General features: G+C 58.5%; 2 protein-coding genes across 4 annotated transcripts in view; one reads left to right on the top strand and one right to left on the bottom strand.

Moving 5' to 3' along the window:
• The window catches only part of EVC (EvC ciliary complex subunit 1), a 45,002-nt gene extending 34,807 nt beyond the window's left edge, over positions 1-10,195 (bottom strand). The window contains exons 1-4 of one of the 2 annotated variants that reach the window (XM_037046072.1): positions 9,777-10,195; positions 6,537-6,662; positions 2,400-2,483; positions 257-489 (exon numbers count right to left, since the gene is read on the bottom strand). In XM_037046072.1, the coding sequence (XP_036901967.1) occupies positions 257-489; positions 2,400-2,483; positions 6,537-6,662; positions 9,777-9,950 (617 nt within the window). In that variant the 5' untranslated portion in view covers positions 9,951-10,195. The remainder of the gene's footprint in view (positions 1-256; positions 490-2,399; positions 2,484-6,536; positions 6,663-9,776) is intronic. The other variant, XM_037046065.1, reaches the window with a different exon arrangement.
• Positions 10,196-11,901: 1,706 nt separating this feature from the next.
• Positions 11,902-22,170, top strand: part of EVC2 (EvC ciliary complex subunit 2) — a 60,254-nt gene continuing 49,985 nt past the window's right edge. For both annotated transcript variants that reach the window (XM_037046061.1, XM_037046056.1), the window contains exons 1-5: positions 11,902-12,196; positions 13,427-13,495; positions 15,298-15,484; positions 17,949-18,058; positions 19,893-19,946. In XM_037046061.1, the coding sequence (XP_036901956.1) occupies positions 11,996-12,196; positions 13,427-13,495; positions 15,298-15,484; positions 17,949-18,058; positions 19,893-19,946 (621 nt within the window). In that variant the 5' untranslated portion in view covers positions 11,902-11,995. The remainder of the gene's footprint in view (positions 12,197-13,426; positions 13,496-15,297; positions 15,485-17,948; positions 18,059-19,892; positions 19,947-22,170) is intronic.

The following is a 22,170-nucleotide window of genomic DNA, read 5'->3' as shown; positions in this document are numbered from 1 at the left end:
GCCCAACGCACAGACAGTGCTCAGCTGGGGCTGGCTGCTGCCGACACCTCCAGCCAGGGCTGGAGCCTGACTCCACGGCCCTCAGGCCGGTCAACGCCGCACAGCCAGTGACAGGGATACGGGGTCCCACTCGGACGCTGGGTGGCTGTGTGTCTGTGGCTGAGTGGCTAAACCTCTCTGGGCCTCCATTTCTTCCTCTGACCAGGCCAGGATCCCCGGTGCAAGTCCGCTGCCAACCTGCCCGTCCCCTCCTCACCTCTCACAGGCCAGCAGCTCGGGGAAGCTGTCCGCCCGGAGGAAAGAACGGCTGAGGAACCGGTCATCACTGGTGGCCGAGCGCAAGCTGGATGAGGAGCTGCAGTCGTCCTTCTCGGCCTGGCTCAGGCTCCCCAGGCTGCTGGACGGGGATGCCTCCACCGGCTGGTTGGGCAGGACCACTTGCTTCAAATTTTCGTGCAGAGATGGGTTGGAGGAACCGTCGGCCAGAGGCTGGGGCGGCAGAAGAGAGACGGGAGGCTTAGTGCACAATGTGACCACCAGGGGGAGTCTGGGTAACTCCACACACTGCTTGTGCAGGGCAGCTCCCAGGACGGCCAAGCCCTGGCACACTAAGGAGGGTTGAGAGTGTCCTGTATCCCAGCTCCCTTGTCCCCAACAGGCCAATACTCCACACCAGGCCCCCCACCCCTTACCTCTGAGCCTGCCTCTGTTCCTGGTGGCCCCTGCACCAGGCCACCCCCGACCCCTCTGTGTAGCTCACCTGCCTGGCCCACCTCTCTCGCTGCTGTCTCAGACTCCCCAGCCTGCTCTGTCCACTCACCTGCTAACCACCCATCTCTTCTTCACTCACACTGACCTGGGTGGTACCTCCTGCCCCCAGGCCTTCCAAGAGGCAGGCACCCCACTGCCCTGGGATTGGCTCAAAGCTCCTCATCAAACAAATGCAGTTCCTGCTGTGACCACAAAAGGTCGCAGCTTGGCACAGCCTGAGCAGCAGTCTGTGCCCAGGCTGACCCCTGGCTGATCCCTGGCTGACCCCAGGCTGAAGCAGCCTCGCCCGAGCCCACCTCTTCTGACAACAACCCTCACCAGGTCCCACAGGCCCCAGTCATTTCTGTCTGGCCTGACACCACGCGCTGTCCCCCAACCAGCCTGGGAGAGCCTCCGGGGTGAGGACAATGACCCCCTGACCCTGCGTCATCCCCCTTGGAGGCTACTCAGAGGCGGGCATTGAGGGTGGAGAAATGCCCCTGCCCTGGGAGTCTGCCCCTCCCCAGAGAGGTAAGGGAACGAAGTGGTTCCCTGTGTGTATTCCAGGGCCCAGTTCTGTGAACCGTGCCCTCTGTTCACTGCAAGGGTCCCCCAAAAACCAAACTTGGGAAAGTCTCGGGTGGGAGTTCTGGAGCCCTGGCATCTGGCCATCTCCACAAGGAGGCAGTAACTCAGAAAACTGAGCTTACACGCTGCGTGGAGCCCTGACGTTTGCTGCCCAATTTCACCCTCGAAACAGCAGGGGCAGCAGGAGGGCCCATTCCTCCCACTTCATGGAAGAAGAAACTAAGGCCCAAGATGCCACAACGTGGCCAGGGTGGGAGTCGTGGCAGAGTTCGAGTGACTTCAGCGTGACTCCAGAGCGGGTCCTCTTTCCTGCTTGGAGAGCAGGCAGCATTTCTCCCAACTGGCTCGACCAGGAAACTTATTCCACAGGCGTCTCACCCGCCGAGGGCTCCCCTGGGGCAGCCTGGGGGACACCGCCTGGTGGGACTCCCACTCGCCTCCAGGCACGAGACCTGCAGCCAGGCTGGCGGGAGGAGAGGTGGCATTGGCCTGTCACCTCCTGCAGTGTGACCTCAGGCAGGCCAAGGGCCCCTCTGGGCCTCTGCATCCTCGTGTATCAAGTGGAGGTGACAGTGTTACCTATCTTACAGGGGTAGTTCAAGGTTGAAACCCCTGATGCGGACAAATGCTCGGCCCTTTGCTGGCCCTGCAGGAACTGTTCAGTGTGTGTCAGCTGCTGGCATTGGGCTCAGGGACGGTGACGGAGACGCTGGGACTCTGTCCGAACCAGTGTTTGTGTCAGTGGTAAACGGGCAGGGTGGGGCCGCCCCACTGTGCTGTCACCTGTGTCCCTGCAGGCTCAACAGGGGATGGCAGCTCCTGGCCTCGAGATGCCAGGGGTGTGCGCCAACCCCGAGGATGCTGTCATTGGTGGGAAGGGGGGGCGGGGGGAGGGTCTGCCCTGACGTGCTGCTCAGCTCTGCCTTCATCCCTCTCCGAATGTGTTGCTATCCAACCCTCATGAGAACCCGAAACTGCACGTCCGACCCCACTGCTCCTGCCCCGGTCTCTAGTCTGTTACTGAATAACTGTGTTCCCAAGATGGAGCTTGGGACTCTCACCCGGAACTTCTGGTTGATGGGATAGACGACTTTGGCCTTCAGGGCAAATGCTGTGACATTGCTGTTGACAGACAGCTCGTGTTCCTGGGAAGGAAGCAGAACAGAGGGCGTGGTGGGGGCGCTTCCTGCAGGACGAAGGATAGACCACCAAGAGCCTCCAAAACGCCACACCCTATTGTCAGAGTGGCCTCGGAAAGGGACCACGGAGGGCACATGCGGGTCTCGGTACGTGCTCACTTGGTAAAAGGATGGGTGATGGATGGATGAACAGGTGGATGGATGGATGGACAGACAGACCACAGGTAGACGGATGGACAGATAGATGGATAAATGGGTGGACAGGTGAATGGACAGATGGGTAGATAGAGGGATATACAGACAGCTGGAGAGATAGATGGGTGGGTGAATGAATGAATGGTGGATGAATGAATGGATGGACGGATGATGGACAGATAGGTGGATGGACAGATGGATGCGAATACACGGAAGGGCAGGTGGATGGATGGGGGAGGAATGGCTCTACCCACAGATGGACGAATGGACAGACAGATATTAAACAACACATCCATTTAATTCCAAGTCTTCACCTTCGAAAGAAATCAGGATTTATACCATGACGATAATTAACAAGAGTGCCCTTAGAAACGACCTACTTTAATGGAAAAGTCCAACAATCATGTTGACACTGCCACGCGGTAGAAACACTTAAACGTGGCGACGTTCACATAAGACTTTGGGCCAGACCTTCGAGAGCAGCGGTTGGGCAGCCTTCCCACGCCTCTGAGCCCAGGCCTCCCCGGACGACACCAGGTAGTGGACCTGCCCCCAGGACCGCGTAGGCAGAGCACCCAGCAGAGTGGTGGGGACCGGACAGGAGCGGAGCCCTGGCAGCTGTGGGCAGAGGTGAGGGGCCCGGAGGCCCGGCTCAGCAGCCGCCTCCCCGGGAAGCCACCCTGACCTGACCGTGGCTGCAGGCACCATCCGCAGCCCGCTCTCCTTCCCCGAGCCTCTCTGCGCCTCTCCCCTGCAGGGGGCGGTCCCGGCGCTCGGCAAAGTCGGTGCTGAATGAACGCTTTGGAAACCAACAGCAAGTCCCTGCTTTCCAGCTGGGCCTTGAAGAAAGAGCTCCGTGACAATGAGTGAAAAGTACAGAAGACGTTTTACTTCCTCATAATGTCACAGGTCAAACCAGCACCGGACCCAGCCAGCAAATGGGCCCCGGTGGTTCTCCAGCGAGGGTTTCCCGTTGGAAGGGCAGGGAGAGGGAAGGCCCAGTTCTCCTCATTTCTCCCTTCTCTCTTGGGACTCACCAAAACAGACTTAGGTGACAAGAAGGGGAAAGACCACCAACATGTGCCACCTCCTTCAGCTTCTATTTCTCACATAGTGCAGGAGAGACACAGAGAGGTTAAGCTTTGTGCCCAAGGTCACACAACTAACAAATGCCAGAACTCAGATTCGAACTCAGGTTTCCTGGCTCTACAGGGGCCCATGAAGGCTTAGAGGTCGACAGGTTCCATTTCATCCTCTGCGTGGCAATCAAATGACCTTTCAAAGATGCAGTTTCCATCACTGTCCAGCTCACAGCCCTCCTGGCTCCCCTCTGAGCCCAGGGGAGGCCCCCCACCCCCCCACCCCCTGACCCTGGCCTCATTGACCTGCTGCTTGACCCATCTGAGTACAAAAGCAAAGAGTGGCAGAGGTGAGAAGGCTGTTGCCGGACCTGGTTACACAGTTGTGGGTCCCAGTACAAAGTGAATGTGGGGGGCTTGTCCAAAAATGATTGAGAATTTCAAGATGGCGAAGTCTGGGGAGGCTGGCCGTGGCCTGTGTGACTTCACGGGTGGCATGCCCACAAGGCTGGACCTGACTGAGGTCCAAGCAGAGACACAGTGACCCCAGGAAACGACACAGAGCCAGACACTGAGCCAGACGAGCATAACGGTTTTGTAGACCCCTCACTTTAGAGCGAAGGGAAAGGCGGAGTGGAGGGCACGTGAGTGAGACAAGGCACGAGACCGAGGCCTGGAGCTCACCTTCAACAGGGCAGACGGAAGTGCACTTTCCGTGAGAACCGTGACCCGGGGGGTCAGGGTGTAGAGGCTGTGGTGTTGGGGCCACCTGGCACCTGTGGATGTGGGATGGGACAGGGGTGCCGGGGCCTGGCTGGGGAACCGCAGGCCGAGCTACGGCCACGCCCCTGCCACGAGGCACATGCCCCAGCCAGGCAGGAAACCTGGGGCTGCCTGGCCTATCTGGCGGTCTGCCTGAAACGTGCCACCCCCACCCCCGGGCCGCCCCGGTGACCCCAGTCGGTGGACTCGGACCCAGAAGCACCCAGCGCAGGGACTCGGGCTCCACCGCCTGAGCGGCCCGAGGTGTGCAGTTTTGGCTGCTGCCCCTCCGTCCAGGGCTCCTCCCAGTGGGACACCACTCCAGCTGCAGCCCATCGGCCGCCGAGGAAACTGGACGCAGTGAGAACTTCAGCGTGCCGCGTCTTCAGCCGAACTGGCGCAATTATTCAGAAAAATGGTTAAAGCACAAGTGTAGGAGGAGCCATCCGCGCAGCGACGTGGCGGCGCTCTTCTCAGCACACGCACCGCTGCGCCCTCAAAACAGGAGCGTCCCCTCCGTCTGCCACACCCAGTGCCGGCAGGGAGAGGACAGGCCAGGGCTGCGCAGGCGCAGGCCCCAGAACCTTCTGGAATGTTCTGTTTCTTTTTAGCTGATGTGAGCTACTTACTTATCAAAACAGAGTGCATGCAAAGAGTGGCTTGAAGCACGCATGCCTGGGTTTTCTGTGGGTTGGAGGACACGGGGGTCACGGCTCAACGCCCCCCTCAAAATCGGCCCTGATCACGTTCTAGGATAAGCTCGAGCTGGGTCTGCAGAAGGCGGGCCTTGGGGCAAGCCGGCCACTGGAACGGGCGGACCTCTAACTGAACCCTTGGCAATCATTAGCCTGCTGATGGGCCTAGCTGGGCATGACTGCCCCGTGAACGGGGAAAACATCGCTACGCAGGAAAAATGAGCTTAACCTCCTGGCGAGGCGGAGAGACAGGCTCCCCGCAAATGGTGAGCCAGCGCTTACTCCGCGGCGGGAATGCTCACAGCGCTCCCTGGTGGTGACCCCGAGGAGCCGGCTCGCTGCTGTCATCATAAACCTGAGAAACCGGAGGCTCAGAGAGGTTATGTCTCTGGCCCAACATCACACAACAAACGGGGCAGAGCTGGGACTGGGTTCCGGGGTGCTGGATCCCAAAGCAGAAAGCGATGCCCCACGGGCAGGCTTGGGCTGGACCGAGTGGGGCCAGGACAGAGGGACAGGGAGACCCCATCTTTTGTTTTTTTTAAACCTCACCCAGGGGTATTGTTTTGATTTCAGAGACAGAGGAAGGGAAAGAGGGAGAGAGAAGAGGGGGAGAGAGAGAAACGCCAACTGGTTGCCTCCCATATGACCCCAATAGGCGGTTGAACCCACAACCTAGGTGTGTGCCGGGACCAGGAATCAAACCCGCCACACTCTGCCGTAGGAGAGGGCGCTCCAACCACCCGCACCACCGGCCAGGGCGAGAACCCGTCTTTTAACATTGTGTCAGAGATGTTTACGTAAAAGAAATAGAACAAAACAGAAACAAATAAACCAACAAACTTACACACATTCACCAAAGCCCTATTCAAAGCTGAACTCCGCAAACACCACACTGTGGCATGTCCCCACGGGGCACCAAGGGGCTAAAGGTTGGACTGCTGACACGTGCCGTGCCACGGGTGGCGAAAGCAAGATGGTGAGGGGACGCAGGTCCCAGAAAGCAGGTGTCGAAGTCGAGAACCTGCAGGCCAGTCCCAGGGCGGGAGGTCAGTGGCTGCCTTGGGAAGGGGACTGGGATGGGGGGTAAGCCAGAAAGGGCACGGGGGCCCTGAAGAACTTTCCAGGGTGACGGATCACTCCTGACCCAGGTATTGGTTTCAAGGGGGTGGACACTTGTCACTCATCAGACTGTACACGTAAAACCCAGGCATTTTATCGAAGGTAAATTGTGCCTCAAAAAAGAAGCCGACTGGGACCTGAACTGTGTTGGAGGTGCATCTGGGTGACATCCAGCTACCAGGTGGGACAGAGGACACCCCACTTACATCCAGAGCCTCCTCCTCCTTTGAAGTCCGTACTCCTCTCTCCCTCCGCCTGGCTGGGGAGCCGTTTTCCGAGGAGGCCTGTGTGTTAGACTCCGGGTTCTTGAGCAGACTCCGAGTGTCGTCCACCTGAAATCCAAAGGTCGGGGACACGCTGATGTCAGCCTGCCCCAAGCCCCTGGGACTGGAGCCACAGGCCCCACCCCCTGCACCCAGGTGTGCTCCTCCGGGGCTTCTGCCGCCGGGCCCTGTGTGCGCTGCCCAGCCCCACATCTAAGAAAGTCCAGGGGTCACCCCAGAGAAGCCCCCACAGCTCCTTCTCAGTGCCTCCACAGGACCTGGGGGCCGAACTTGGGTCAAAGCTCATCTCATGGCTCGTCCAAATCAGTGGTCCTGGTGGCCTGGGAGCCCCTTATGGGTGACAGCTTAACTCGGGAAATGGCACATAAATATTAATTCTCCTGTTATTGCCAATTATTGGGTGATTTTTTAGAAGATGTGTTAGATTACCTTAAAGTACAGAATGGCACTTGCAAATCTGCCTACCGGCTAAACCTTATTTGTAACCCCAAAAGCAACGCCTGGGGCACCGTTGTGCCTACTCCTGGGTGTGTGCAGACCGGTGCAGAGTCCGAGGGGCCACCAGCAATGTCCAGCAGAGAGTGAGCGGCCACTGGTTCAGCTCAGACCCCAAATGAGCAACCTGTCTGTCCTCTACTTAGTGCCAGGGGTTTTTTTTACACTTTTGTGCTCTTTGTCCGTGATTTTGTTGTTGAACGTGACCTCTAAGTGGAGTGCTGCCCGTGGTCTAGCGTCCCAAGCACAGGAAGGCTGTGGCGTGCCTCACGGAGAAAATGCAGGTGTGGGTGAACTTGGTTCTGGCTCGAGTTACAGTGCTGTTGGCTGTGAGCTCGACGTTAGCCAATCAACACTATATATTAAGTGATGTGTCTTTAAACAGAAACACACATACAATGAAGCTACACAGAAACATACATACAACGAGGCTACACGTGTACTGATGGGTTAATGAAAATGTTGCAACTGGAATGTTGTGGGAACCTCGCCCTATATTTCCTGGGGGGCCATGATACAGTGTTTGCTAATTCGGTGTTTGCAGTGAGCGGAATTATCAACTGTGTTTGGAACCCTGTTGTACCAGAGACACTTCTCCAGCCTCTCTTGATCACCGGCTGCTTCTGGATATAAGCTTCAAACTGAAGAAATGTTTGCCCATAAGTTAGTCACGGAGCATCTGCGAAGCGTCCAGCCTTATCCTAGTCACTGGGAACGGAGTACGGGACAAAATACGCCGAGCCCCTGCCTTCGTGGGCCTTACATTCTAGCGACAGGAGAGAGATGCCGAAAAACAAATAAACACATAGCATGTCAGAGGTGACAAATGCTGTGGAGAAACAATGGGTGGGGGAATGCAGAGCAAGGGGAGGGAACATCTTGGACAAGATGGCATTTGAGAAGAAGCTCCAAGGAAGTGAGAGCAGGCCATCCAGATGTCTCAGGGACAAGCTTTGCAGGGAGGAACAGAGCCCCTGCAAAGGCCCCGAGGCAGGAGCACGCTCAGCCTGCCCAGGGAAGCCTGTGGCTGGGGCAGTCTGGTGGCGGGGAGACTTAGGGGCTGTTTGTCCAGCACTCACAGTCGCCCAGCACCAGGTTCTGCAGGGAAGGCCCCGTCGGGTCGTCCTACAGTGAAGGCTCCAGGAGAAAAATGTCATCTGTTTTTTTCCCCCTTCCCAGTTAAAAATGATCGGGAGACCAAGAGTCACCGGCTACTTGATTACAGAGTAACGTGGAAGACAAACACAAAACAAAGAAGAAAAGGCAAGCATGGGGAAGGGCGGGAAACTTGAAGAATTATAAAACCCTCAGAGATAAAATATTGGGTTGGCCAAAAAATTTGTATGGTTTTTCCCATAAAAATAAGACACATTTTTCATTTTCACCAATAACTTTACTGATTTGGATATTTTGAGTATGTTGCCTCTCCCATGCGTTATAATGTTGATTGTTCTCAATTAAAGTCTCAACTTGATCGCTGTCAACTTCAGCTGGTCCACCCGACTGTGGAGCATCGTCCAGTGAGAAATCTCCAGCACAAAACTTTGCACACCACACATTCGATCAGTCACAGCACCTTCTCTGGACACTGGCATGAGTTTTGTGGGGTTTTTTTTTTTTTCATTTCAGTTGTGTTTTTTACCTTTCTTGAAATAATAAAGCACAATGTGCTAAAATGTTGTATATTTTCTGCCATCTTCAATATTAAAATGGCCACACAAAACTCACTAATTTTGATATGTTTTAAAAAAAATGCATGCTGATAGGACAGCTGTCAGAAAACAATCTAACAAAATTGTTTCAAAGGAAGTTAAAGACGACTAAGAGCTACTAGAGCCAGCCTGGGGGGGAACCAAACGAACTCATTGGCCCGCCCCATGTGACAGTCGCCGAGTAAGAACAGGATGGTACAACAGGGAACCTTCTGAGGACAGCGAGAACACAGCCAGCACTCAACACTGCTGTACTCCCCCACCTCCGAACCCCGAGGCTGTGTTACAGTCACACGTTGCCTGGTAACCTGTCTCCCAGAGGCTGCCCACCTCCAGCGGTCAGGGTGGGGTCTGATCTGCTCATTGGGGTCGCCTCTAAGATCCCTGGGGCATGGGGCGGGGGGGGGGGGGGCTGGCAGCAGGAAGGTGCTCAGCAAACTCAAGGTAGGGATGAATGAATGAATGAATGAATGAAGGATGAATGAATGAAGGGAGGCATGAATGCATCCCAGCAAGCAGCCGGGACTCAGGAGAGCCTAACAAGGCAAAGCACAGAGCGAGGAAGCAGAATGGGCATCCTCAGGGGTGAGGATCCCCAGCGTTCCAGCCAGGACGCTGAGCTGGGTCCCCGCCAGCTTCCAGTCCAGATCCCTAGGGCTACAGATGGGGAGACTGAGGCCGGGAGGGCTTTAACGGCTCTCTACATCACACAGCAGCGAGGGATGGAGGCATCTCTGGGGACAGCGTCCTGCTGTCCCTACGCTGCTTCCCTCTGGAATCAGTGTCCAGCCTCCTCCCGGAGCAGAAGGGGGGCCCGGGGCAGCACCAGTTGCCCGGGAAGCCCGCGATCACGTTCCAGTGGAAGTAGAACCCAGGCCTGCAGTCCCACCCTGGGGCAGAGGAGGACCGCGCGCCCGTGCACCCTACACCCCGGCTGCCTGCTCGGCCGACCCACCTGTTGTCGTGGCCCCCGGCGGATGGCGCGGCAGCCCAGCCAGAGGCCCAAGCCCAGGCCCAGCGCGGCGCCCAGGAGCACCGCGGGAACCAGCAGCGCGGGCGCCGGCAGCACGGCGTCCCTGCCCAGCAGCAGCCGCGCGTCGCTCCCGCAGGCCTCTCCACCACGGGCCATCGGGGGTGCTCAGGCGGCGGCCGGACCGCTCCCGGTCTGCCGCCTCCTACCGCCCGGGCCAGCCGCCTGGAGCGCCATCCCCGCCAGGTCGGCGATGCAGGACTCGCAGCACAGGGACGCACGCAGCGAGCTCCGCCGACTCTCCGGCCTGTGTCGTCTCCTTCCTTCGTTGCCTCTCCCGGGTCCCCGCGCTACCGGAGCCAGAGGGAGGAGCCTGGATCTTCCGCCCAAAACTTTGAGCCACCCCCGTCCCAGCCCGGCCTTCGCACTGAGCATGCCCGGCGGGACGCGCGTTTTTCAGTGAGCCAAACTTTTCAGAGGATTCCTGGTTTTCCCTGGGTCTCTGGACCTCCGGCGGAGAAGGGGTCCCCAGCAACGAAGGAGGGCGCTGCTCGGATAAGGTTCCGGAGCGCCTACGACTGCCAGGCATTTAGCCTGACTATCTCAGCAACTTTCTCAGCAGCCCTCTGAGATGGCGTTCCTGGCGATGAGGAAACTCAGATCCCAGGAACTCAGTGCAGGCCCACCCCAGCCTCCCCACCAGCTGAACTTTTCTTAAGAATCTGTCTTAATGCCTTTTCTTCACCATGGTCAATACTTCCCTCTAAGACAGAGTGTGGAAAGATTGTTTTGCACCAGCGCCCAGTAGAAATGCTGTGTGGTCATTCACTCCCGGGTCGATTACAGAAACTGGGCAGCTCCAACCAGCTGGGGGCCAGCCAGGAACTGGACAAGGCCCAGGCTCGGAGGGTGTCAGGGCTGTGTGGGGAGATAAGTGAGGTGAGGTCAGCATCTTTTTTTTTTTAAGCAAACATTTACTGAGCAGCTACTAGATGCCGGCTCTTGCCCTGACTGCTGGGGACACATCGATGAATGCATATGCCTACAATCTCAGTTCCCTGCCGGGGGGGGGGGGGCAGGGGGCCCTCGGGGACCCACTTCAACAGAGGATGAGTGATGTTTGTGTCCTTAACCTGGACCCACAGCTCAGCGTGTCTAATTTTTTCATTTCCCCATCAACCGTTCTGGGTGGGCCAGATGGGAACTACCATCCAGATGTAGCTTTTATAGATGAAGAAACTGACAGCCTGCGAGGAAAAGGGGCTCACCCAAGGTGTTGCCACAAGGAAATGGGACAGATGCGTGAGCGCTGGTGTCTGCCCGGCCACGTCAAGGCCAGGAAGGCCTGTCCTTGGGGGCCAGAGGGGCTGGCAATGGCCTGGCTTCCTGGCCCAGAGCTGCAGACCTGACCAGCTGCCCTGTGGGAAGGCTGCAGGCGGGAAGACCCTCCCCCGGAACACGTGGGAACAGTAACCGAGGGCCCTCGGTGAAGGGGGATGCAGAGAAAGCAATCTACAGACCTTCTGGCCTCCGCCTCCCTGCACAGCAACGCACAGCGCCTCCCAGAGAGTTCAGGGAGGCGGGGCTGCCTCCTGGCTCCGGACACGAACTCCCCTCTCTCTGGCCCACAGGAGACACCCCACGCGCTGGCCTGACTACCTGCCCCACTGGGGCCCCACTGGGAGCCAAGAGCTCAGGCAGGGGTGCCCAAATAGGCTGAACCAAGCCCTTTTCCCCGCCTGTGCTGTCCTGCCGACTCTGGGCCCTCCAGGACACACGGCCTTGCCTCTCCGAGTGCTTCTCTCTGAGGGAGCTGGGGGCAGACTCAGGGGTCAGCTAGGTGTGTGTCAGGGATGGTTTTTTGGAGCAGGTGGTCCCCGCTAAGAGTTAGAGAACATAAGCGTTAGTGGAGGGGCACTTGGAGCCCCTGGGATCTTTGGAGGCAGCGGAGCAGCCGGATCTGTTGTGGGTACTGCCGAGCCCCTGGGGCGGGGCGCGAGCTAACCCGAGCGTGACTCGCTCCCTCCCACTCCCGTCCTGGGCCTCGCCTTCGGCCCGGCAAGCCCCAGTTGCAGAGGTCTTCCAGAAAACTTTCCGCGGCGGCTCGCACTGGGCATGCTCGGCGGCGGGGCGGGACTGGGGCCCGGAAGCGGCCGCAACTCCGCGGCGCCTGCAATTGGGGAGTCGCTGGCCCGGGGCAGGCGATGGGCTCTGCGGCCGCCCCGGGGCGCGCCGCTTGGGTGCTGGCTGGGGGCCTCCTGGCCACCGCCCTGGCGCTGCCCACCGGGTCTCCGGGCCGAGGCTGGCTCCCCGCGGGCCCGAGTCCTCTCCGGCGTCCCCTGGGCGCTCAGGCGCCCCGGGATCGCCCCGCAGCCCCCGGGGCGGGGCCCGAGCGCACCTCGCAGGTAAGGAGGTCTGGTCCCCCGTCTCCGCTCTCACTCGGGCGGCTCCGCTTCAGCTCCAGCGGCGGCGGGGTGCTCCCTGGAGTTGGGGAACTTAGAAAGGGTGGGCACAGCGCGGTGTTCCTTAGTGCAAGCCGCTTACCGCCGACAGCTCTCCGTAAAGGTGGGGACGGCCGCGAGGTGGCTGCCTGTGGCAGGGGGGCGCGTGGCAGGAGGGGGGACCCCGCTCTGCAGCCCAAGAGCTTTGGGGCTGAGGACCTTTCCCTTCACTTCTTATGCCCGCGTTTCCTGCTCTGTAAGAGCGGCGGGGTCTATCCCGAAGGATTGATGTCGGGTTTGGTGAGTTCGCTGTCACAGAGAGCGTTGCAAAGGCAAGCGCCCCGCGGGAGAGCAACGGTGTTGGAAGTACCAGAGTAACGGCTCAGGTTGGGCTTGCTGGCTGGAGACAATCTGACCGCACCCTGCGGGCCGATGGGTTTAGCCACTCCCTCTTCACCCTGCCCCTCCCTCTGCGGTCCCAGTCTGGGGAAGGCACAGAGCCCTGGCAGTCACCCTAGATTTCAGGGCCCCCTTCTCCCCAGACTGGTCACCGGGCCTACTGCCCTTTGCTCCAGATCAGCTCCGATGTCTGTCCCTCCCCACCCCGACCAGCCCCTGGGTTCAGTCCCCACCCCTTTCCCTCTGGCCTTTGGCGATCGTTCCCTCTGGGTCTCCCTCAGCCCCCTACTTTGAGCCCTGGCTTTCCACTAGAATTTTTCCAGGGGAGCCACTGGGGCCTGGGGCAGGCCAACCAGGGTGGCTTCTTGGCTGGGTGTTGGATCCAGCTCAGAGGAGGCCACCCTAGAACACCAGCGGTCCCTTCGCCTGCTGTGTGGCTGGTGTGCCCCCTCCGTGGGCACGGTCATTGAGGAATTTGTCCTCACCTCCGCTGGCAAGGCTCCTGCCGAAGCATCAGGTCTGATTAGTTGCATCCCTATGACAACGGGTGCTGTGTAGGTGCACCCCAGACCTGGAAAACGCCCCATTGTCCACATCCACCTTCTTCTGTCCTCGTAGGTTTTAAGTGCCAACCCTTTAATCCTCTGATAAAAGATCTTCGAGATTACTTATGTCAGTTACTAGACTAGCCACAGTAATTTCTTCACCCCCCTTAAAAGTTCATCTTGTATTTTTATGAAATGTGTATGGCATGAAATTTTTTTGTTTTCTAATAATTTCTATATTTTATTGTAGCATGGAGACATTTCAAGAGACGTTCAAGGAACTCCTGAGAACGGAGTAATTTTTCAGAAATGTGCCGTGGTAAGTGTCACGGGTGGCTCGCACTTGAGGGGAAGGTAATTGGATTTTGCCCAAATCCTTTATTAAGGAGGTTTTGTGTGTAAGAGCTGGCCGAGTACAGGGTCATCTACCCACGTCTGGACACGAGAGTGATGAGGTGGCCTACCTGATGAGGTAGGGGTTTATTATTATTTTACCAGGGCAAAGAGCATTGGAAACCATTAAGTTGCTGTTAGTGAAAACCCACTGTGGTCATTTAGGATAGGCTTTAACATCAATATGGTGCTTGACTGCTTAAAAAGTTATTTAATGTCCTTTAGGTCTTCAGTCCCATGAGATGGCTTGTCATGCTGTCCGTGTGGTGGGTCCCCGAGACCAGTCTCAGGGTCTTGACTCGCTAGGAGGACTCACAGGGCTCAGCCAAGCTGTTGGGCTCTGGGCACCATTTATCGCAGCCAAAGGGTGCAGGTCAGCTCCAGCAGAGGAGAGCAGAGTCCCTCGCTGTCGTCTCATGGTGCAGTTGTGTGGACAGCTTTTCCCAGCTGTGATGTGTGACTCAGCCTTGGGGTCCAGGGTTTTCATCCAGGGTGGGTCACGTAGGTTCAGAGCCCCTGTGTTACCGCCCTCAGTCTCCAGCCCCTCCAGAGGTCACCCTGACCTGGCTTGGCCCGAGGCCCCTGGTGTATGAAGATGCTCTTGCCAGGCAGGGTGTTCGGAGCTTTAGGGGTCAGGCTCCCAGATGCTGGTCCAGGGCCAGTCCTTTCTCTGGAGTGTGCAGGGCATGGGCGGCTCCAGTCTGCCGAGTGACCTGTTACTGCCCAACCCTCCTCTTCTCTGAGGCCCTCAGGGGTCTTGCTCCCCTTCCTGGGTGCACCAAGTGCTCCAGCTTCTCCTGTGTCTTCCTGGGGATGTGTCTTGCCCTGTGCCTGAAGTCATGAAGTGTGAGTGTGTGCGTGCACCTGTACCTGTCTATGCACATGCCTTCCTCTGTGCCTTTACATTGGTGATGGGGCCCTGGACCCAGAGTTCTGCACACTGCTTTGCGGACTGGGGTCCCAGAGTCACTTCTCCCGGGACATACATGGCACCCCTCTCCCCTCCATCTCTGGCAGCTCATTCTGCAGAGCTGGGTGATGGAGGGGTTGGGTTGGTGGCAGCTAAGTTAGAGAGGGGAGGCGAGGACAAGATGTTGGGCCATCGGGCGGCTTCCAAGAGCTGTGCCGGCCAGACGGCCAGATGGGCCCCGGCCGGAGGGGCCAGACCCTCAGGCAGGAGGCCATCCCGGGAGAGCCCAGAGACCAGATGGCAGTCTGAGGCCTGGGCAGGGCTCTGGGGCCAAATCTTCAAAACAAAGGGCTGAGAGAGAACCCCCGTTTGCTTTTCTTGGTGACGCCACTTGTCGTGGTCCCCCCAGCCTGACATTGGTTCTGTGCTCGGATGTCTTTTCTTCTGAGTTTCTCTGTAGGAGCCATTTCACTGCATCTTAGGGCCCCGGCGACTTCGAAACTGTCACCAGGCAGCAGCTTGGCTGGCGTCGAACTCCCCTGGGGCCGTGGAAGTCAGACCCGATGCATTCTCAGAGCCTTTGTAAGACCATAATGCCCTCCTCTGTCCTCCTGGAGACGTTTTCCGCCACGTGCGTGCAAGGATGAGTGTGCGTGCACATGTGTGTACCCTTCCCACCTGTACACCTGTGTACATGCCTGAACACGGACACAGACCTTCTGTGCCTAGACACCCACCGCGCACAGGCTGAGCCACAGCGCCATTCCGGGGAGCTGAACCGGTCATTGCCTCTGCCCCCCATTTCACCCCTGTTCTAGGAGTCGGGGCCGAGCATGTCGCAGACGGCTCAGGTGCGTCTGCTGGTGAACAACACCCCCACGCCGGCGGCGGCCAACCTCTCAGACCTGCTTCTGCTCGACAACATCACCGGCCTCATCGTCAGGGAGTCCACTGGAAACAGGACCTCTGCAGGGTTCCAGGCCTTCAGGAGGAAGTTCCTGGCAGGTGAGGGCCAGGTGTGCCAGGTCGGGGACATGCGCACTCCCAGGGCACGCGCCCTGTTCCGTGCATTCACTCAGCTGGTGCTCACAGGGATTCCCAGGGGGTGTCTGCAGAGGGGACCCCCACCAACAGCTGCACCTGACAGGCTGGATCTGCTACTTAAATGACAGAAGGGTGGGATCTGGGGGAAGAGTTTTAACAAATTATAGATAATTGATTTTTATTATGAAACATTTCAAATGTAAGCAAAGACAGAGTCTGTAGCGAACCCCAGGATGGCCATCACCCGTGTGACCTGAGTTGCTGTCTCTCAGGAAAATGCACAGCCATCCCGGGCTGTGCTGGAGAGCGGTCCGAACACGTGGAGAGGTGGGGTGCAACAGAGCAAGCTGGGGCCAGGGCAAAGTGGGAGGACAGGTGTCAGTCACCCGATGGCTCGCTGACCTTCCCGCAGAGCTGGGCGGGCTCTGTCACCCCCTGCGTGGGGGGTTGGCGCCGCCAGTCTGGCAGGAGCCGAGCCGTCTTGCTTCCTGCTGGAACCCACTCTCCGAGAAAGAGGGGCTCCCAGCCAGAGGAGATGCCCTGCCCAGGGAGAGAGGGCAGGGAGTGGCCCCCCAGATTGGGTCGGGTGCCTGCCCGGGGACGGAAACAACAGGGTGTGGCCGTGTTTCCCCTGATGGGCTCTGTCGGCTTGTCCTTCCAGTCTCCTGGGCTTCTCTGCTGATCTGCAGGGCGGTTGGTGGCTGGTCCTTTGCGGAAGCAGGTCAGCCGTCGGTCAGGACTCTGGACGGGCCCGCTCCCCTAGCCCACCGGCCCACACCCCTGCATGCCCTTCTGGGAATGCCAGTGAGACCTCGTTTCCTCCCCCGTAAAGACTGTGGGAGCGACTCCGAGGGCGAATCACAGAAACACGCCCTCCCCAGGGCTGGAAGTTCTCCCTCACTCCAATACCCACTCAAACCGCATCCAACAAGGCTGTTCAACAAGGCGTTACGAATCATGGGTTTGCAGTAGGATTAAAGGGCACCCCCGGCAGCGACCTGCCAGCACGTGCGTTTGGCAATTCGCGGGGAGAAATGTTAATCTCCCGAGTGAACCTCCTACAGATTGAACTTCAGATATTATTCAAGTCGCAAAGGAATCAAAACCGGAGACCAAGATGCGGCCCTGGTAGGTTTTTAAAAGTCCAAGGTCCAGAAGTCTGAAATTAACTTAGAATTCTTTAAGCCAGCTTCTCAGCATGCTGTGCTGCCCAGGCCCCCCCAACGCTGCTGCCGTCTGGAAGGGGTGGGCTTCCTTCCTCTGCAGATGGGGTGCGGCGCCTCGTCTCAGACGCCCAGTTAGTTGAACTCCAGGTTCTCACATTCCTCCCTTCTTACAAAGTCTCCAGAGCTCAGGGACAGAGAGAGTGTGGAGCCGCCACACGGTGGAATATTACTCGGCGCTGAACAGGGGCGGAGTGCTGGTCCCTGCTCCAATGTAGGTATGCCGCCCAAAACGTGCTCCGGGAACACACATTGATGCTTTCACTCCCGTGAGCTGACCAAAATGGCAGGTTCGTCCCAGAGACAGTAGATGAGGGCGGGGGAGGCTATGGGAGTGGCCGTCCTTGGGCTGAAGGCTTTCTTTTAGGGCAACGGCATGTCCTAAAACTAGATCGGGGTGGTGGCCACACAGCTGGAAATATGCTAAAACAGGTGAATCGAATCATATGCAAACTTTATCTTGAAGCTGGTTTTTTTAAAAACAGACTTCACAAGCCCAGCCCGACAATCACCCGACTCAGACACGAGTGGTTCACAGTCCCTGGCCGGGCTTGGCTGGCGGTGTCCCTGTCTCCAGGCTGTGGCTGAGGCTCCGAGGCCGCTGCCACGCACAGCAGGGACGGAGACTTCCCTTTGGCTTCAGTTTGCAGAGTGCCCTTGGTCCCTGCAAGGTGCCCAGAGCCCACGTGAGAAGACAGCTCAGTGAGAGGCGCCCACCGGCCGATATAGCCGCCCCATGGCCACATCCACTGGCAGGGCCCAGTCCACGCAGTCTCCCCTCTGGAAGCAGCGCTGCGATGTCACCCGCCCCGTAAAAACGACCGACCCAATCGCACGCAGGGTTCCTCTCTTCCCACCGGGCCTCCGGGACCTGATCGTGCGCCCCAGGTTTGACTGAGGGCGGCCCCCCCAGCAGCAGCGCCGCCTTCTGCTATGAGCCGTTGTTTTCCGTGCGGCTTCCTCCAGAGCAGAGCTCTGGGCCGGGACTGGCTCTCAGGGGAGCTCTCCTTTCCACGGGAGCAGCTGAGGGCCGACTAGAGACCATGAGGTTGGGGACCCTCTGTGAGGCCCTGGAAAACCTTCACTGCCCCTCCAGGTCCCTGCCTGGTGCCACTGGCTGTGCACACATACCCTGCTGCGTGGAGGTACTCCCTGTCACCAGGGCCCCGTTGTGACCCGCCCCGTGTCTTCTCTCTGAGCAGTTGGAGCCGCCTTCTGGGTCAGCTACACGGCCTCGCTCGAGGCCCGAGACGTCGGGCGTGGGGAGATCCTGGTGCTCCCGGCCCAGCTCACCTTCCAGAGTTCGTCGCTGGTGCGTATGGCCTCGTCACTCTGATTTCTGTCTTGTCACTGCCCAGTGGGGTTGTTCTGGAAACACTGACTTGAAGGGCCTGAGATCTGTCCCTCCCCTACCCCTCTTTGTCCCTCCTTCCCTCCCTTCCTTCCTTCCTCCTTCAATGTTGTCAAATTCTGGATGAGCACACAGGTCTTGGCATCTCACACCCTTTACCATGAACCTGGGTCCCTTGGTGGCTCATTGTGACCTTGAGTGGTTTCTTAACCCCCATGGGCCCGGCACAGGGTTCATGTAAAGATAACTAACGCCAGATGCCGAGGCCTCGTGCTGCATCTCGAGCTGCGCCTCAACCAGAGCTGGACGGCTCGCTGGAGCTGCCATGAGAGAGCACCATGGACTCAGTGGCTGAGAAACAGCAGAGACTTAATCCCTTGCAATCTGGAGGCTGGAAGTCCAAGGTCAAGGTGTCTGCAGGGTGGCTGCCCTCTGAGCCTCTGTCCTGGGCTCTAGGGGACCATCTACTTCCTGCATCTTCACACAGTCGTCCCTCTGTGTTCTAACCTCCTCCTTCTATAGGGACGCTGGTCTCACTAGATGAGAGCCCGCCCTCATGACCTCTGTGGAGACCCCATCTCTAAGCACGGCCACATTCTGTCATTCTGGGGGCAGGGCTTCAACGTGTGGGTTTGGGGGGACACAACTCAGGCCATGGTACCATGGTGATCGGTGTCTTCGTTTTCCATTTGCCCTTTCAGTAGCCCCCCGCAGCTGTGAGCCGTGGCTGTGTGGCAGGTGCCGGGCGCCGTGTCTGCCCTGGGGACACAGGAGGAGGCATATCCATCCTTGTCCCCCAGCAGCTGCAGTGCCAGTTACTCTGGTCAGCTAGCCCTGACTCAGCCACCAGAGAAGGCACCGTTAAAGGTGTGGGGCAGGACGCTCCGACAGGGCCGCCCAGGTCGTGGGACAGCACTGGACGCAGACCCCTCCCCCTGCCGGCCCCTCTCCCCGAGGCCAACAGGGTTGTGAGGCGTTGCTGCTGCAATAGGAGAAAGTCCCCGACAACGTTAAACCAAATGGAAGGTCCCAGGAGGGAAGGACTGGATAGGAGAAAGTGCCACAAAACTGTTGGAAGAGACACAAGTCTCAGAAAATGATGGAGCACAAAGTCAGGAAGGGAGGGCAGAGAAGAACAGGAAATAGAGACAAACTGGCCCAGAGGAAATCCTGTCCCGATTTCAGAGGACCGGAACCCCAGTGAGTTGGAATCGAAATGGAAGGTGGGGTGGCAGTCGGAGACCAGCCGTGAGCACCGCACAGACCCGGTGGCCTGGGAGCCGGGTGGGACCCTGGGCTGTGTTTTCTGCTCCACGCTCTGACTGAAACCTGTTCCTCAAGCCCTGGAGTTTTTGTGGCAAACATGAGTGTGGGCGCAGGTTTTGCACGGATGAAGACCGGCTCTGCAGTGCAGGGGATGCTCCCACCCGCGTGGACCTTGTGTGTCGGGAGGGAGTGCAGAGCCGTGGAGGGAGAGCAGCACCAGGCAGCGGAGCCGGGTCAGAAGCGGGCGGCCTGGCCACAGCGCCGAGCAGGTCCCTGCCGAGTGTCGGGGGCCGGTGCTGGGCTCAGTTAGGAACACTGTGTCAGGGCTTTACACAGCCTTTGGGGGAGAAGGGGCTTCGCAGTTCCAACCTCCTCCGCTGTAGGACTTTGAGACCCCACAAGCTCTGACCCCCCCAGCAGCCACAGGCCCCTCGTAGCTCCAGGCACAGTGGGCGGGAGATACGGTGGTTGTTACCCCACCTGCCAGACTACAAGCCCTGTTGATCAAAATGCCTTTTTCTTTTTCTAGAACAGAACGCAGCTGAGAGCACTTTTCACTGTCACAGTGGAAGAAAAGGTAAAGGTGAGAGAAAATATCCAACCTGGACCCCCCTTTATGCCTCGCGTGTCTTTTGTGCCTGTGGGGTGTCTTGTTCTCAGAGCCGGGGAGGGGCCCACCGCCGACCCACGCCAGGCTGGGAGCTCTGGGGGTCTGGGGTCCCTGTTGTGTCCTGAGGCTGTATGGTCACTTTCCCAGGATGACCCCTCCCTCTGTGCCTCTGTCCTGCCACCTCACACACACCCTGCAGCATTGGCGACCCGGGCCGGTTGTGGGCCGTGTTTTTTCTTCTCGTACCTTCTCTGTGCTCCACACTCCGGGGCAGGTCCCCTGCTCCTTGCTGTTCACCGTTGGCACGTCCCCATTTCTGTTCATCAGTTCGGACACTCACAGCTCACGCACGCCCTCCTTCCCTTGTGGAGTCACTGGGTGTTCCCCCACCTCGTGGCCGCACTGCGCATTTCTTTAGCACCTACTGTGTGCCACGCTTTCTGAGTGGTGTGCATGTATGAATCCTGTCATCTTTTCAACAGTGAGAGATAGATTCTATGTGTGAACCACCCCCGTTTTGTTGGTGGGGAAACTGAGGGACACCTAGGTCGTGTAATTTGCTTCAGGTCACACGGCTAGTGTATCAGGGTTCTGTGATGCCCCGGGAGGACTCCTGGGTGGCACGTGCGACCCCAGTCTTGGTTGGGATGTCACGGGGAGAGGGTGCAAAGTGGAGTTGCCCAGAGAAAAGGCACATGGGTGGAGTCTGGAGGGCCCTGCACACGCTGAGTTCCTCCAGCCCTGAGTTGGAACTGTGTGGGGCGTTGTCCACCAGGGAAGCTTGTTGGAGACCCAGGGTGTTTACTGGGGGCTGGGCACATGGGCACCCTGTGCTGGCATGTCCCAAGGTTCCAGGCCCCAGAAGGAAAGCAGGCGCTTGGCGTAGACCCCATCACCGGCATGGCAGCCGGCACAGTGAGTGCCTTTCATTGGGGAATGATGGGCACCTGCCCGGAACTGAGCTCCCAGACACCAGCTCAGGGCTGCCTTGTGCACCGGGGTGGGGGGAGCAGCCTCGGGCCTGCTGGGTGAGCGCATCTCAGCACGGCTAGTGGTGTTTGAACTCCAGAGCCCTGCTGCTGGGCAGTGGGTGGGCCGCACGGCCTCCCAGGGAGACGAATTTCCACTAGGGGGTGCAGAATGGCAGCGACAGCTGAGTGTGGCCGTGGGAGGCTGACGGTCTCTGCGGGGGAGGGGGCCACACGGTACAGACGGTCCCCTGGTTGGTCTGAACTCCGGCAGTGGGCGTGTCTGTCTCACCCTTGTGTCCCCCGCTGTGCTTTGCCCTGTGGGTGGCACTCCACATGTGCATATTCCCGATTGAGCTGATTGTCATCAGCCGTGGTGATTACTTCTCAGGGGAGGAGGTGGCAGGTTATCGTGTGATTGTAATGGAAGCCAGAGGATGTTTGTTTAATGAATATTTATGAGCCTCCCTACAGGCCCCAGACTGTCACCTGGGGGCAGAGATGAACCACGCAGGTCTCAGGGCAGCCCTCAGCCCGCCAGCACCTGCAGGTGTCCCCCACCCAGGCTGTGGACCCACGGGTGCAGGTGCAGCGGAACAGCGAGTGGGTGGAGCCAGGTGACCTTGGGCTGCGAGTGGGAAGACACGGCATATGCATGTGGTGGCCCTACGGCATTTGTGGGGACAGCACGCTCCCAGACCTGAAGGCCCAGCTTTGAATCCCTGTCCTTCCCTGACTGTATATGAACTTGTGCTTGTCACTGCCTTCCTGAGCCTCTGCTTCCAGCTATGAAATGAAAATGGTAATAGCACCCATTTCATAAGGCGCTTGTGAAAGGGAGCATGTGGATGCGTGCCCAGCACTCAGCGCGTGCTGGCATTGTGAGCGCTCAGCCGTGTCACTGGTGTCACTGTCACTTGCACAGGCAGACATCACCCTCAGCACACGTGCTGTGATGATCATACATGAATGGTGTGGCTCAGCGTGTCCAGTGCAAATGCCCATGGGGGACCCCTGGGCACTGTCAGTGTGTGAGTCAAGCCCCTGTGAGGTTCTGGGGTGTCGTGGAGTCTTGGGCTGCCTGGAGGTGTAGGTGGCCCATCACCCTGCTATCCCTCTGCCCATGCTGAGACATTCAACAAGTTACAGAAGGTCTAAAGAGGCACACAGCCGCGAGGGACTTGGTGAGGTTGTGAAATGTGGATCACGTGCACCGCGGGTACTGCCCG

This window comes from Sturnira hondurensis, unplaced genomic scaffold, assembly GCF_014824575.4.
Source record: "Sturnira hondurensis isolate 20B ecotype Veracruz unplaced genomic scaffold, ASM1482457v3 Scaffold0000780, whole genome shotgun sequence".
Lineage (NCBI taxonomy): Eukaryota > Metazoa > Chordata > Mammalia > Chiroptera > Phyllostomidae > Sturnira > Sturnira hondurensis.
Note: the sequence above shows the minus strand (reverse complement) of the source record. Positions and strands in the feature narration are given on the sequence as shown.